Source organism: Molothrus aeneus, chromosome 21 (genome assembly GCF_037042795.1).
Source record: "Molothrus aeneus isolate 106 chromosome 21, BPBGC_Maene_1.0, whole genome shotgun sequence".
NCBI lineage: Eukaryota > Metazoa > Chordata > Aves > Passeriformes > Icteridae > Molothrus > Molothrus aeneus.
In genome coordinates this window covers 7,015,857-7,031,226 of record NC_089666.1, presented here as the reverse complement: position 1 = coordinate 7,031,226, position 15,370 = coordinate 7,015,857, and the positions used below count along the sequence as shown (strand labels likewise).

The window sequence follows — 15,370 nt, the reverse complement described above, 5'->3', positions numbered from 1 at the left end:
AAGGTGTTTGGATCACAGTAATACACAGGACTTCTTGCTTGTTAAAGAGATGTCTTAACCAGCCTTTAAAGAAAAGTGGTCTGTTTTAATTCCTGGTTGCAGTAAGCAATGATGGATATCCTTAACTTGGGGTGGCAGTTTATCTGAACAGACATTCCTAGCATGTGGAAACCCGAGGCACTGCTCATTAAAAATCATTTAGCAAAAGGTGGAAAACTTGTAATGAAGAAGCAAAGCGCATAATGGTTAGCAAGTGTGTGGAAGCTCCAGGCTCTAGGTTTTGAAAAGAAGACAAATCAAGGATATCAAGTAGAAAATTTGTATTAAAACAATTAAAACCAGAAAGTCATTACTCTGCATTCTGCTGAAACTCATTCTTCGGACAGACAAGACTGATAATGGTTTTTTTTTCTTTAAACTAAGCAACAAGGTACCAAATGGAAAAAAAAGTCAAACAAACAAACCACAACCCAGCTCTGAAACTCTGATTCTGGATATCCTTCTAGCTTGTAGCAAGTCTTGGAGTATGAACCACTGTCTTCGTCTGTCATAGTGGCACTTACAGTCCTTTTAACATTGAACCTTTCGGCTGCTTCTGTTTCATTTTTTCTTATCGTCTAACACTTCTCTGGCTGCTGTTGTAGTGAAATGGATTCTAAACTTGAGCATCCCTGCAACCACGTGCAACGTTACTAACCAGTGTTAACCCGACTTACTCTGGCTGCTCATGACATCTTCTATGGCTGTTGTGCTCACCTTCCTGGGGAGGATTTGCTGAAAGAAGCAACAGCAGTCACCAAGGCAAATGTGTGTGGTGGGGATTTGCATGTCTTTGTAGCATGTGTGAAGTGCAGTTTACACTTGGTCCTAAGATTTAAAACCAGGAACTTGGTTTTAGTCGGTCTATTTAAAGACTTCGGAAGGGTTTGGGAGGGAAGAGTTCAGATTATCAGCTATTATGAGATGACAAGACTTAAATATAATGTTAATCTTTATTTAGTGAAGAGCTCCAATTTTGACAGGCCATGACTCTTGAAGATGCATTTTAATGCCCTAACACTCAGTCTTCAGGGACCTCCTTATCACTTGTTCTATTTTGATTTTTGATTTAGTTTTCTTTGCCTGCTACTTCTTGTTTAGCTTTTCCATTTTCTTACAATTTTAATTTTGGTTATTTTGGGGCCACTTCTTGATTTTTGTTTTTCCAAAGGATGCAGACTCTGATAGTGGGGATGATTCGGACAAGAGATCGTGTGAGGAGAGTTGGAGACTGATCACTTCCCTGAGAGAGAAGCTGCCCCCCAGCAAGCTCCAAACCATTGTAAAAAAGTGTGGCCTCCCCAGCAGTGGGAAGAAACGAGAACCTATTAAAATGTACCAGATACCCCAACGGCGACGCCTTAGCAAAGACTCCAAATGGGTCACCATCTCAGACCTAAAGATTCAGGCTGTGAAGGAGATATGCTATGAGGTAGCGCTCAATGACTTCAGGCACAGTAGGCAGGAGATTGAGGCTCTGGCCATTGTTAAAATGAAAGAGCTTTGTGCCATGTATGGGAAAAAAGACCCAAATGAGCGCGAATCGTGGCGAGCTGTCGCTCGGGATGTCTGGGATACAGTGGGAGTTGGAGACGAAAAGATTGAAGATGTAATGGCCAATGGTAAAGGAATAACTGATGTGGATGACCTCAAGGTGCACATAGACAAATTGGAAGATATTCTGCAAGAAGTGAAGAAGCAGAACAACATGAAGGATGAAGAGATCAAAGTTCTCAGAAATAAAATGCTAAAAATGGAGAAGGTTTTACCCCTGATAGGGTCTCCAGACAAAGCTCAGTCAACTGTAGCTAATGCTAAGTCTCCGAACTCTGCCAGTGCAGTGGATGTGGATAAGAAGCCCACAGATGAGGCAAAGAGAAGCGAGAATGACGATCTTGCTAAGGAGGAGCGTGTGTCTCAGTTGATGGCAGGTGATCCAGCTTTCAGACGCGGGCGTTTACGTTGGATGAGGCAAGAACAGATTCGGTTTAAAAATCTGCAGCAGCAGGAAATAGCAAAACAGCTTCGTCGACAGAATATGCCTCACCGGTTTATTCCACCTGAAAATCGCAAACCCCGGTTTCCTTTCAAAAGCAATCCCAAACACAGGAACTCGTGGAGTCCAGGCACCCACATCATTATCACCGAGGATGAAGTTATTGAGGTCAGAATTCCGAAAGAAGACGATAAGAACAAAGATGAAGGCAAAGAGAAAGAAAGCAAAGCCGCTTCTAAAGATCCGCAGCAGCTGTGGAATCTTTACGGGCCGCAGAGGAGCCAGGATAACATCCAGGTGAACCGGCAGCAGCTGGGCCCGCCGCCTCAGCCCGGCAGCCAGCAGCAGCCGCCGCTGCGCTGGAGGAGCAACTCCCTCAACAGCGGCTCGCAGAAGGGGCTGCGGCGCCAGGCCTCGGGCTCCTCCGAGGCGCTGCACGGCGCGGAGCCGCCGCACAGCGCGGAGCCGCAGGGCTTCCAGCAGAAACGCCACCTGCACCAGCACCGCCAGCCCTACGGCGGCCCCGGGGCCGAGGGCAGCGCCCCGAAACACACGGACCGGCCCGGCCAGCACGGCCCGTTCGTGACGCCCCCGCGCATGAGGCGCCAGTTCTCGGCCCCCAACCTGAAAGCGGGCAGGGAAACCGCGGTATGAGCAGGGCCCGGGCAGGCCGGGCCCGCCTGCCCCGGCTCGGGCCCGCGGCTCGGCTCGGGCCGGGCACAGCCCGACAGGCGCAGCACAAGCGCCAGGCTCCGGCCCTGCGGCCCGGGCACTTTGCATGTGACTTTCCTTGCAGTTTTAACAGCATCCCCTGGAAGAATATTCTGAAAAATTGTAAGAACTTTTTTCATAGACTAGAAGACTCGGAGGGAGGGAGGTGGCGGGGAGAACTTCCCTCTAGCTTATTTACCAAGTTTTTTTTTTTGTGTGTGTGTGTGTGTCTTGAAGTATTTTTCTAATGCTGAAAATATTGTCTGGAACTTACCAAGTGCTACCTTCCTCCTGTGTTTTATGTAGACAATCAAAAGAGGAGTTTAGTTTCTAGCATTGAATGTTTCTTGTGACCTTTTTCTTAGCAATAAGGAAACTGACCATCTGTTTATAAATGGATCTGGTTCTTCAGAACAATATTTTCCACTCTTAACTCAATTTTTAATAGTAATAATAATCCATAAACCAAAAGTTGTTGGCTTTTTTATAAAGAAATTAAGAAGAGATATTGGGTCACGCTCCCTGAGTAGATGTCTCTTCTCCTTCTGCTTAAGTTCATAAATATTGGTATGAAATTGCTGTGACAGTTAAACCAGCCTGAATGAAATTTTATGTCAGAATATATATATAATGCTGAAGCAATTATTTGGAAACAAGCTTTTTCTAATTCCCATTGTATCTCTAAATATAATAGGTTTTAATTATTATACTGAGACTGTGGAAAGGAACTAGGATTTTTCAACACTCTGGTGCACTCAAAAAGCTAATTCTTTTATTTTATGTTTTCAGCTTTCTCAGGCATGAGTCTGGGAGATGTTCTTGAAATAGTTATTCTTAGGAAGATTTATAAATCACTACTTTTGGATGAATTCTCCTGTGAGATGGGAGAATTGAACTGTTTCATCTTTATGTGATACCTCATGTTAGTGCCTCTGGTCTTGGATTAAACTAGAATTCAAGACTCATTTAATAAAGGAGAAGGTTGCTTTGAGCAGAAAGTAAGATGAGTTTTCCTTCTCCCCACACTCAAAATGCGAGTTGAAATCTTTCATGTCTGTTTTGCTCGGAAGGGGGTTGCACTTGCAGGTAATTTGCCATAACACAAAGGCTTGCCATTCCTGCTTCAGATTGTTCCAAGCAAATTACTGAAAAACTAGTGATTGAGGAATAGGCTTTGAGGTTTTGTTGCAGTTGGAGAGTCCCAACCTGAATGATGCTGGGTTATTTTCTGAGTTTCCAAAAGTGCAAGACAAAGTTGCTCTTACTTTGGAAAATCTGTGGCCTTAACTGTAAGCCAATAGAAATATTTGAGGACTTATTTTGCTTTTAAATTTAACTTGAATAAAATTTTAAAAACAAAATTGGACGCTCTACCACATTTGGTAAGGTAGGTCTGCTTTGCAGTGTATTTGTGCTGTTTTGCACAAGTATCCTGAATTTACTTGAGGTTGCTTATTTTTTTATAAAATATAAGCCCTACTGGTAATTGTTACTTGTGTGTGGCTCAGCATAGCTGTAGGTGAGTGGCAAGCGTCTTAAGCTTATTTCCCATATTTTTTGTCCTATCCTGCTTCTCCCCTGCCTCAGCTGGGCGTGTTGTAGGGGCTGTTGCAACACACGTGCTATTTACATATCAAGTAATCAAGTGTCAGCTCTTAATTCTCAGCACATGTATCACTGATGGGATGGTGGCCTCTGCTGAAGGAGATACAAAGTCAGTCCTAAAACTCCTAAAAGAACAAAGTGGGAGTTTTCTTTATGGCAGGTTTAGTTCTGTGTCCAGATCTGGCTTTGTAACTTGCATTTGTCTCATGCTTTGGCCTACTTGAACAAAGGAAATAAAGCATTGCTTCCAAAAATGCCTTGATTCTTAAAGAACAGAAGGCTTGTAGATGAGCAATACTTTCTTTGAGCTTGAGTCCAAATTGCAAAATGAGGTTTGGGCTGCAAGTAATGTTTTGCTGTTGTTTTTATTTTAGAATCCTGTTTTAGTAGTGCATTGCACTGTGGTTTTGTGCATGTCAAGCATAATGAGTTCTTATATATCCTCCAAAAGGCTTGGACTCTGTTGAGCATGCATGCTTGGGGAAAGGCTCTCAGTTCCCTAGGAGTACATAGGCAGACACAGCAGCCTGCAGGGGCTGGCTGGTGGCAGAGACCAGAGCAATCCCATCTCCTGTCTGTGTTCTGGGGGATTGTGCTGCTGTATGGAATCACCACGGGATTGAGCACAGAGTCCTTCTGAGTCCATGCAACTACTGACACGAGACTAAAACTGCTGCTTGATCCTTAATGCTGAACACTAAAATGCTTGTGCCAACTTATTTCACTTTAAACTCAGAAAAGAACTCTCTGTAAATGCCTGGGTGGTGCTGGTGGGCAGTGGTTGCCATCAGTCTGTCTTACCCCAGTGTTTTAGTGCAGCACTGGAAGAACAGCCCTGCTTGTTGTGCTGTATGATTTGACAAAGCAGAAAAAAGGCAGTCAGTGTCAGAATGGAGCCCAGTCTGCTCCAAGGAAGCAGCTTTTTTCCTGGCTTTTAGGAGGATATTTAAGAATTTGATATGAATTGCAGTGCAGTGCTTCATCTGATAAGGGAAGCAGTGTGAGAACTGTGGATCTCCTTGCACTATTCAGAAATGCACACAACTCCCACTCCAAATCCTGTGTTAATGGAGTTAATGAACAGTGAGACAGCTGCTTCCATTGATGTCTGTGTGAAAAGGCTTTCAGGGTGATGGAAATGTGGCATCCATGGTGGAAGTGCTCTTTTACTAAGTTCAGTTGCCTTTGCCAAGTGCTGCTGTGCCTTGGCAGCTGGCTTGGATCCACCTGTGCCTTTGGGATGGCTTCTCTAGGACTCCCTGGGACACTGGACTTGGGGGTGGCATTAAATGCACATCACTAATGCTCCTCACTCACATTGACTCCAACATCCTTCCTCAAGCAATCTGAATTTAGGGATCTGTCAAATTAGAGGATGCTGTTTTTATCAGTACATTCAGCATAGTTTCAGTATCTTCCTCACTGTGTCCTTTACATGTTGAAACTTGTTTTTTGTTGAAATTTTTCTTGGATACTTCCCATTAAATCTCTTCAGGAGCTGCCACATGAGAAATCTATGCTGTGTAACTATTTGTACTGTAAAGAAAGCAGTGAGCTGCCTTTAAACTAAATGGGATTTTCAGATCTGTCTGTTGTTTTGGATTGTCTTAAGAGCAAGTATCTGCCTTGTGAAAAGCAGAACTGGTTTGTATTGTAACAAGTGCTCTTTCAATAAACTATGAAATACTCTTGTAAGTGTCAGACTTGTATCAGTGAAATGGAGATGAAACTTGACTGCAGGCTTGTCCTGCTTTTATTTATCTTGGGGTTGGGCTTGTTCCAGCAGAGTTATAAAGGTTTCTTTAATTGTTCCTCAGTCTGATTCTCGTAAGTTCATCCACTCTGGTGTTTCTGCTGTTATGTGGAAAGCAGCAAAGCACGCTTGTGTCCATCTCAGACAGCTTATTTAAATTCAGTATAAAAGAAAAGAAGAGCTTTTTGTAGCACAAGGAACTATAAACCATTCCCATCTTCAGTGCTGTCCCATTGTACCACCCTGTGTGCTGTCTATCTAAATTCTGGAAAAAAACACAGAGCTGGCTGTTCTGCCTTCATTTGCTCGTTGAAGGCAAAAGAAATGGACTTTCCTGTGCCCCTCAAATCCAGGGGAGACTCAGACATGGCAGTACCTGGGCAGACATCACCTCTCAGTTGTTCTGCTTTAACTGCTCCAGTCTGGTCTTAAAAAGCTGTGTCCAGTTTGAGTGTATGGGGTGTGGGTTTGTTGGTGGGTTGGGGTCTTTTTTGTATCCCCCAACCCCCATTCCCTCTCCAGCTTTTCAGTTTCTCCAAAAGAATCTGGAAAGATTCTACTAAAGTGCTACTTGAAGAGCTTTCCATTTCTACAATTTAGCTGCTCAAAATGACGTTATTGACTTCAGACTACAGGAAAATAAAATACTTTGCCTTTCCCTGCAAGCGAGAGAAGCTTATTTGTGTCACTTTGCATCTCACCAGTTCTATCTCAGTTTCAAATGTAACAGCATTATCTGCATGGAATGGGGGGAAATAGATCAAAAAAAGTGCCTTTATGTTAAAAACATAGTTCAGGATTATGCTGGGCATTTCAGAAGAGCAGATAAGTCTGATACTTCATGAGAAGTTTCATGGAGTCTAGAATAGATTTTTGGTGAGTGTAAGAATTTCAGGATGAGTATCAAAAGAAAGGATGTGCATTTGTTTTGTTTGCAGTGCTTACACTGCTGGGCTGAGGTTACTTCCTGTGTAAGTTAGTAGCCAACTTAGGGTGAATGGAGCAGAAACAAATTAAGAAGGAGCATTTTAGCCAAATTAAATATTCAAGAAGAAATTAGACTCTATTTGGAAAGGAGAAACACCTTCAGATTCTTTCAGGTTCATGAGTAATATTTTCTAAAGATAGCATTAACAAATGGTAGCTGTGCCCTTAGAAAGTGCAGGATTTTGAATACCACGAATTCAATATCCCTGAGAGCAAAAATGGAACTTCTTCTGGCCTTCATATGATGGCTGCATTTTCATTTTCCAAAGCCTTCCTGGCTGAAGCTGACACCATCATATTGTGGATAAGTGATGCAGCTCTGTAGGTGGGGTGCTTAAGTGGGATGAGAGGAAAATGTAAAGCTTTTATTCTGTAGCTCTTGGACTTAAGAATCTATTATTACAAACTGGGCATTGGAGAAGAATTTTAGGATGTGGAACTGTGGAAGAGAGAAGGTTGGAATACAAGATGAGTGCCCTCAAGAATTCTTAAGAACTCAACAACACCCTTAGTGAATTGTTGTTGTAACTCTTGTATAAAAATCTTGAGAAACCAGTTTAATTTGTGTAATAATATCCTAAAGGTTTATCTTAAAAAAATAAAATACCCTCGTGGGATAGGCTTTGAGACCAAGAGCACAGTGACAGAGTCTGTTCTAATTTGTATTTGTTTTGCCAGCAAATAATAAAAGGCTCATTAGGTTTAAGTAGCATTTGTTTCAAGGCACGATAAGGTCTGAACAGGAAGAAAATGCTGTTGTTCCAGAAGCTATTGCTGAAGTGTTCCTCGTGGGGAAGGCACTGCACAGACTTCTCTGCCAGGGCCGTGGTGGTATTTTATCTTCTGATCCCTTAAATACACGTGAGAGAGTGGTGCTTGCATGCTGTGGGGAAAATCGAATTGAAAACAAAGTGCTTCCCCCACTAATATTTGAAATTAATTTTTTTTTTATAAAAAGGCAAATCAGTGGTGCTGTTAATCCTTCTGTTTGAGAAAATGAAGGTGAATAATCCTCCCCTTTCAAATTTATTTTTGCATTTTTCTCTATTTCTGTTTCTTTTCTACCTCTCTGAAAGCAGCAGCCAGCCTCCAAATAAAATCCCCTTCTTCCTGTCTTTAGCAAAAACCCCACAAAAGAACATCCTAAAGCTTTGCCTCTTCTAGACACTGTGTACATGTAAATGTGGTGATTTTGGAGACCAGCTCTTCCATCCTGTGCTGGCCTCTGTGTTGTTTGCAGGGGAGATGGCACCAGTGCAGTGCTGGTGTGACTGAGCCCTCTCAGGTGTCTGTGTGGTCTGTGCCTGTCGCTCTGAGCTCTCGGTGTCTCTCAGCTTCCTCCTGCTCTTGTCTGTCCTCCTACACAGCATCTCCTCTCTCCCCACAGGACTATGAGAGCAAACTGCAGGCCCTCCAGAAGCAGGTAGAGACACGGTCCTTGGCAGCTGAAACAACAGAGGAGGAGGAGGAGGAGGAGGAAGAAGGTGAGTCTGAAGCTAAAAATAATTTGGATATAACCAAGTCTAAAGGAACAGCTGCTGTATCATCTCTTGTAATAGAAAACTTGCTTTGGAAAGCTGCAAAACATTGCAAGTTCGTGATCTGTAATCCTCTCAGCATCAAGATTTCAAATACCCATTAATAGGATACATTCCACATGAACTGTAGGCATGCATCTTCTAATACAACTGGTTCACAAACTAGATTAGTTTTACCCCAAGCTTTGATTTGGTGCTCCTGAAGGAATCTCTTCCTGGCACTAACAAAGCTCAGATGTCTTAAAACAAAATAACACTGTTGCCTTTGTTTCCTTGTTTTGATCTTGAAGTTTCTCTTTTCCTCCTTGCTAGGAATTCTTAGAATGCTGTGACATGTCTGTATAACTCCATTTCTGGACAGTAGATAATTTATTACTCTCATTATACTTGCTCTCATTTCACTCTTTCAGCATTTGGCTTTAATGGTTGCCAAATAACTTAAAATAATAGGAGCAGAAAAAATATTGTTTCCTCTGTTCCAAATCTCATTTACATGATCATTAATCTCCACTGCTAATGTTGAGGAAGTTTGAGTTCAGTTTTTTCCATGATGAATAATGAAAATGTAGAATTTTGTTTTCTGCTCTTCCAGAAAATATGTTGAGAGCTTGATGGCACAGTCAGCAGGAGTATTGGATACTGCATATGATGGTTTTGAGAGGAAGCCACATTGTTTTATTTCTCTTTCTTTGCCCTTCCCAGTGCCCTGGACACGCCATGAATACGAACTCGCCCAGTGGGCTTTCAGGAAGTGGAAATTCCACCAGTTCACTTCACTGAGGGACCAGCTCTGGGGAAATGCAGTGTATCTGAAGGAAGCCAATGCAATCAGTGTAGAGTTAAAGAAAAAGGTAGGGACATGCAGAGCCAGTTTTTGAGTTTTCTGACCCATCAGTTTTGACTGTATAATCCTGCTGTAAATGCTCTGAGTTTCTTGTAATTGTATGTCTCTTGCTTATTAATTTGGGCTGCAAAAGGGTTCAGACAATTGCGAGTCCTTGCTTCGGGTTCTGTGTGGGTGAACGTGCCACGGCAGCACGTGGCTGCTGAGGACCCGGGTGCTGTGTGTGCCATGCAGGTGCAGTTCCAGTTTGTCCTGCTCACGGACACCCTGTACTCGCCCCTGCCTCCGGAGCTGCTGCCCGCCGAGCCGGAGAAGGGCCGGGAGCGCCGGCTGTTCCCCCGCACCGTGGTGGCCGTGGAGGTGCAGGACCTGAAGAACGGAGCGACGCATTACTGGTCCTTGGAAAAGCTCAAGTATGTCAGTAGTACTAGAGAGCAGCATTCCCTGTGTCCTAGGAACTTCACTCCAAAATTTCTCCCCTCGCTGTTCCTTATCAGTTTCTGTTTTTTCTCTGTGTCCTCCCAAACTTTCTAGACAGTGTGGGATGTTCTAAATACCAGCTTTTCAGATTGTTTGAACAAGTGCACTTTTCTCCAACTTCTAACCTTAGCTTCACATCTAATTTTTGTAATTTGAGGTTAGACTTTATCTTTTGAATGTAATAAGACTCATCACAGCTCATCTCCCTGCATTACTTTTTTCAGTCCTTCCACTGTAATAATTTCCTTGCCACCTGCTTTATATAACCTGGCAGTATATGACATAATTTATCATAAAAATCTTAAATAAAGAAGATTTTATTTCTATGGAAGCTACACAAATTCTGTCACAAATTCTGACTGCAATCTGAATTATTTTCGTCACATGTAAATGACGTTTCTTTTCCCCATTCTCTAAATATTGACTGAAAGACTTTTTTCATACTAATAACTTCTAGACGAAGGATCTTGCAGTGTGAAACACTTGTTTTCTTCAATAAAAGAAATGGATAATTAGAGTCTATAATGGAATTGGTTCACTTTGGAATCAAAATGCCAACATTTCTGGAGTGGAATGCAAAGAACTGCCAAAGTTACTCAGTAACATGGTCTGATAAAAAAATTGGAGCAAAAAATATGCCAGAATTAGATGTGAAAGAGGAATATTTAGAAGTGTATTGAAATCCAAGATTTATGTAAGCTTCTGCAGTGACCTTGCCTTGTGCTTAGAGGGCTTAGCTGACAACCAGACTCTTAACATTTTGGGGAATTAGCAAAGCACCAAACTTAGGGCATGGTCTCCTCTGTTCTTAGCTGTAACTTGGCACAGGTGAAGCCAGTGAGGCGAACACCTCACTTTGTGTTCTCTGCCTCCTTACCGCCTCTCTCTGAGCTCTTTGCTGCCGCTGTCTCTGCAGGCAGAGGCTGGAGCTGATGCGGGAGATGTACGACCGGGCGGGGGAAGTGGCCTCCGGCAGCCAGGAGGAGCCCGAGGGCTCCATGACGGGCAGCGACCCCTTCTACGACCGCTTCCACTGGTTCAAGCTCGTGGGCAGGTACGGCCAGCGCCTCAGTGCTGCTGCACTGCCGGCTCGGGCTCAGCGTGCAGGGCTGAATTAACCGTGTGGCCTCTGGGCCAGCTGGGTCTTGTCTTTCAGGGATTTGGAATAGACTTTAAAGACAGTTAAGAGTAGAAAATGAGCTTTAGAATGTTGCCAGTTCAGGTGTCTAGTAGTAGAATGTGCTTTGAGTGAGCATTTAGTAAGTTATAAATTTATTTTAAAATAATATAACCGGCTAAGTTCCATCTAAAGTCACTGGAGCAGAGCTGTGAGAATACGAAGAACACTGGAAAAGTGGTCCAGAGTCTCTCCTATGTGTGATTCAAATAGTTTGGTCATACCTTAGGGAAGTGTCTGATGGGATTCTTTAATATTTCCTGCTGTCGGCCGCGCCTTTACAATATTTTTATTTGCAGAACTGCTGTGTTGGAAATAAGAAATGTAGCTCTATTACATGGATGTCCTCTCAAGTTCTACATGCTCAGTTCTATATGCTCAGCCATGTTTCTATTCCTTTTTCATTTGCTTCCTGCTCCGTTCAAGGACACTCTTTTCCCTGACTTTGTTGGCAGCGCCTCGCTCCCGTTTGGTTGCAGTGCAGGTGGTTTGAAGGCGTTGCTCGCTGTGGAGGGGTCTGTGTGCTGATGGCATCAAAGGGCTGTTGGTGAGGTTCTGTGTGCTGACCCTGTTAATCGGTGTCCGTTCGCTGATGTGCAGCTCCCCCATATTCCATGGCTGCGTCAACGAGCGCCTGGCCGATCGCACGCCCTCCCCCACTTTCTCCACGGCCGACTCCGACATCACTGAGCTGGCAGATGAGCAGCAGGATGAGATGGAGGACTTTGATGATGAGGCCTTTGTGGATGACACTGGCTCCGACGTTGGGACTGAGGAGGGATCAGACCTCTTCAATGATGGGCGCGACCCGTTTTACGACCGATCCCCTTGGTTCATTTTAGTGGGAAGGTTGGTGAGGTTACTCTGAGAATGGCCAAAAGGGACCAGCTCTTGCTGCAGACTGCAATGGCTTTGCCTTGTGCTACACAGATGGTCGGTCTAGCCAAAATATCCGTGTCCATAAATTGGAATTGCCAGAGAATGAGTGTAGTTCAACATTAAGTTTTAAATTCCTATGTCTGGAATGAAGACCAAAGTAGTAATTGAGAAAATAACCCTTAGATGCAACAGTGTGAGTAAATGTAGGTAACTGTTGCAGCTTGGAATGAATGGGGGTTTGTATACAGAATTTAAACCTTTATAGAATTCCCTATTTAGCCGTCACTTCATAGAATTCCCTATTTGCAGGGTCACTAAGACAGAATTGTAGCATGTTATTTTTTTCCATGGAAGAGAATCTGATTATGGTGGGAAGTCTTTCAGTCCAAACCCAGAAATCTATTGTTTTTGAAAACAGGTTTAACATCTGCTGCATACAAAAAGATGGCATGGGGAGAAAGAAGAATGGTCCTTTCTGGAGAGTGTTCTCTGAGATGATTTGGCTTCTCAGATTATGCTTGACTCTCTGTAGCCAGTATTACACGGTGGAAGGTCATCAGCATTGAAATTCACTGTCTCTGTTTATCAGCACTTTCCCCAGGCACTGTGCTTGGGTTCCTGAAACAGGTTTGCTTGGTGTATTTTAGAATATTATTGAGCTTTCCAGAACAGAAAGAATTAGGGCATTACCAGACCTCAGTCTGTGATGTAGACCCTTGAGGACAGCAAGTTACATTAAAGAAGTGTAGTTCTTCACACTGTTTTTTCAGTAATAGTCTCACTAGCACGTTTCTCATTACAAGAAACAGAAACATTTTATTTAGGGGCTTGGCTCCTCTCTCTGCTGCTTCCCTCTCCCCTGATGATGCTTTTGTGCTTCCTTGCTTACCCTGTAAGCCAACATCCTCATTAAGGTGCTTGCCACAGGCATGGTACAAAAAGGGCTCCATGGCCAGCAGAAGGGAGGAACAAAGAAACAGGGACCAGAGCTTGGCCAGTTCAGTGTAGTGTGTCTAACCTCAGGCATTGTCAGTAGTGAAACTTGGAACTTCCTTGATCCTGTTTTTAAACAAAAATTACTAAAGTTGCAAGAAACTGTGTTAGTCCTCCGTGGTCTCTGAATCTGTGCCCTTACATGCAAAGCTTGGTACCACGTTTTCCAAACTCTGATGATCTGGTTCAGGTGGGGAGCAGTTTGGGAAAGCCATCTGTGCTGCTCTGGGCTGGCTGTCAGCTCCTTCGAGCCCAGGGTGCCCTGTGTGCCCCTGGAGCCTGGGAAAGAGCTGAGCTGTTCCTGCTCACTCCGAGGGCTCAGGAAGCAGAGCAGGAGCTGAGCAGCTGCAGAGTGTAATGTGAACACTTCCTGGCAGGCACACACATCAGAGTCCCTGCTCTGCGGAGAGTTCTGAGCTGTGGAGCTGCAGCACTCTGGGCACCAGCCTGCATGGTGTGAGCTGCATGTACAGAGCTGGGAATGTGGCAAGGGATCAAACTTAGTTCCTGTTATGGGGCTAGAGAGTGACCTTTCCTCAGGTTTTGGTTTCTGTTGTACCCATTCTGCTGGCAGAGGCTGTTAGACTGTCCAGCACCACTGAGCAGGAGCTATTGTGAGCCCTCTGTGTCCTCCAGTGTGAGAATTCTGCTTTTGAACAGTGGCTTACAAGCACCAGGGGTGTCCATCTACATAGTATTGTCTTGAGCACAAGGCAGTGTTCAGTTTGTATCAAAACCAGAATTCCTTATCACTTCCAAGTGTGTACTGGTTGATACATTATAGAATGTGAAGGACAAATAAAACAATTTTTAGTATTTTGTTGTCAGGTTATCAGCAATAACAAGTGCAGGTCATGAAGGAGAGGAGGAGGAGGAATGGAGCATGTAGTTATCTAACTCCCTGGCCATCACGGTTATTTTCTTTTCTCTCTCTGTGCTATGACTGTCTTTTATTTGTAACTCTTAAAGAAAACAAAAAAGAGCTGGTCCCTTTAGCCATTTCTCCTGGCATGCTGGGTTTCTTCAAGATTGACTCTATTTAATGGTGTGACATATCAAGCATTTGCTTTTTTTTAAGGGAGGTGGGAGAGGACTATGGGATATTTTATTTAAATCCTAATGTGTTTATTTTAAAAATATCTGCCATCATTTTGAGTTCTGTTGGTTTTGTTTTGGTTTTTTAAAAAATTGTGTTTGTTAAATTTAATTTCTAGTTTTGTTGTGAGTATGCCATTTTACCTCACCAATCTTTCTGCTAATCCAGCCCCCCTCTTTCAGTCTGCTGGCCTAAGTGCAGGGGGACACTTAGGGGCTCTCTGGGGAGTGGGAGTCCTCACGGATGTGGGAAGAGGAGGAGGAGGAAAACCTTAAGATATCATCCACTCCTAACTTGGCACTGTCTCATGATGAAGCAGCTGCAAACCCAGCTCTGTTTTGGTGCAGCTCGTGTGCAGTTGCTCTCCACTCTCCAGAAGAGATGCAGCATTTTCATCAGCAAACAGGAAGCTTTAAACTTTTTTGCATTATGTGTTTTTTTTTTTTTTTTCTCTAAGTTAAAATTGTTCCAGTGAACAAGGTGACTGGATGGAAGCAAACTGGGGGAGAAGAGAAATACATTTTTTTTCCTTGGGATGGTCACATGGTAGGGGTTAATCCAGCTGAATGCTTTGCTGGCACGTGTTGAGCAGCACCTTCAGAACTTTTGCCCTCCAAATAAAGATGTATTTTTTTATTTTTCAAGCACGTGATGCTTTCACTTTTCATTAGTTTGGCTTTGAAGGGAGAAGGCTTCTGCAATGCCTGACTCTTTTTAGTTAGTGAGACTCCTACTGTGCACATCAGTGCAAGACTCCTTGGCTTCTGTTGTGTTGGGAAATGTCTGTTCTCCCTGGCTTGAAATGTGCTTCTCAAACTGGGTGTGTTCTTCACGTTGAGCACAGAACCACAAACCTTTTGCAGCTCCATCCCTGATCCAGCCCAAGTGAACCATTCCAGTTTCAGGGACTGTTTTCTTGTGTGGTTGGATGCTAGTTCCTCAGATGTGTATCACCTGAAATTCCAAAGCTAAAAATGAAAATGTTAGAGGGAAAAAATAAAATTTAACTTCTCATTTTGTTACTTGAAATTTAGTCTCTTTTCCCTTCCCCTGCTATATGAGTGCTTACCTCACTTTGAAGCAGACTGAAAAGGAATTAAATCCTAATCTTAGTGAAGTGTTATGTTGCAGTTGGTTTTTGTTGTTGTTGTATGGTTTTCTTCATTTTTTGTTTTACTACTTTGTAGCCATATTAATCATCCTCTTCTCTATTGCATTTTGTCACCACTTTTTTTTAGTAGCATTATTTTTGTGTCCTTGGTTCATGACTGA

General features: G+C 43.3%; 1 protein-coding gene across 7 annotated transcripts in view; it reads left to right on the top strand.

Annotated features, from left to right (window-relative positions):
• Window positions 1–15,370, top strand: part of KIF1B (kinesin family member 1B) — a 79,322-nt gene that overhangs the window by 38,906 nt on the left and 25,046 nt on the right. For 6 of the 7 annotated variants that reach the window (XM_066564197.1, XM_066564193.1, XM_066564196.1 and 3 more), the window contains 5 exons: window positions 8,479–8,575; window positions 9,332–9,480; window positions 9,708–9,886; window positions 10,870–11,007; window positions 11,731–11,979. In XM_066564197.1, coding sequence (XP_066420294.1) covers window positions 8,479–8,575; window positions 9,332–9,480; window positions 9,708–9,886; window positions 10,870–11,007; window positions 11,731–11,979 — 812 coding nt within the window. Of the gene's footprint in view, window positions 1–1,210; window positions 6,047–8,478; window positions 8,576–9,331; window positions 9,481–9,707; window positions 9,887–10,869; window positions 11,008–11,730; window positions 11,980–15,370 lie in introns of those variants that run through there. The other variant, XM_066564198.1, reaches the window with a different exon arrangement.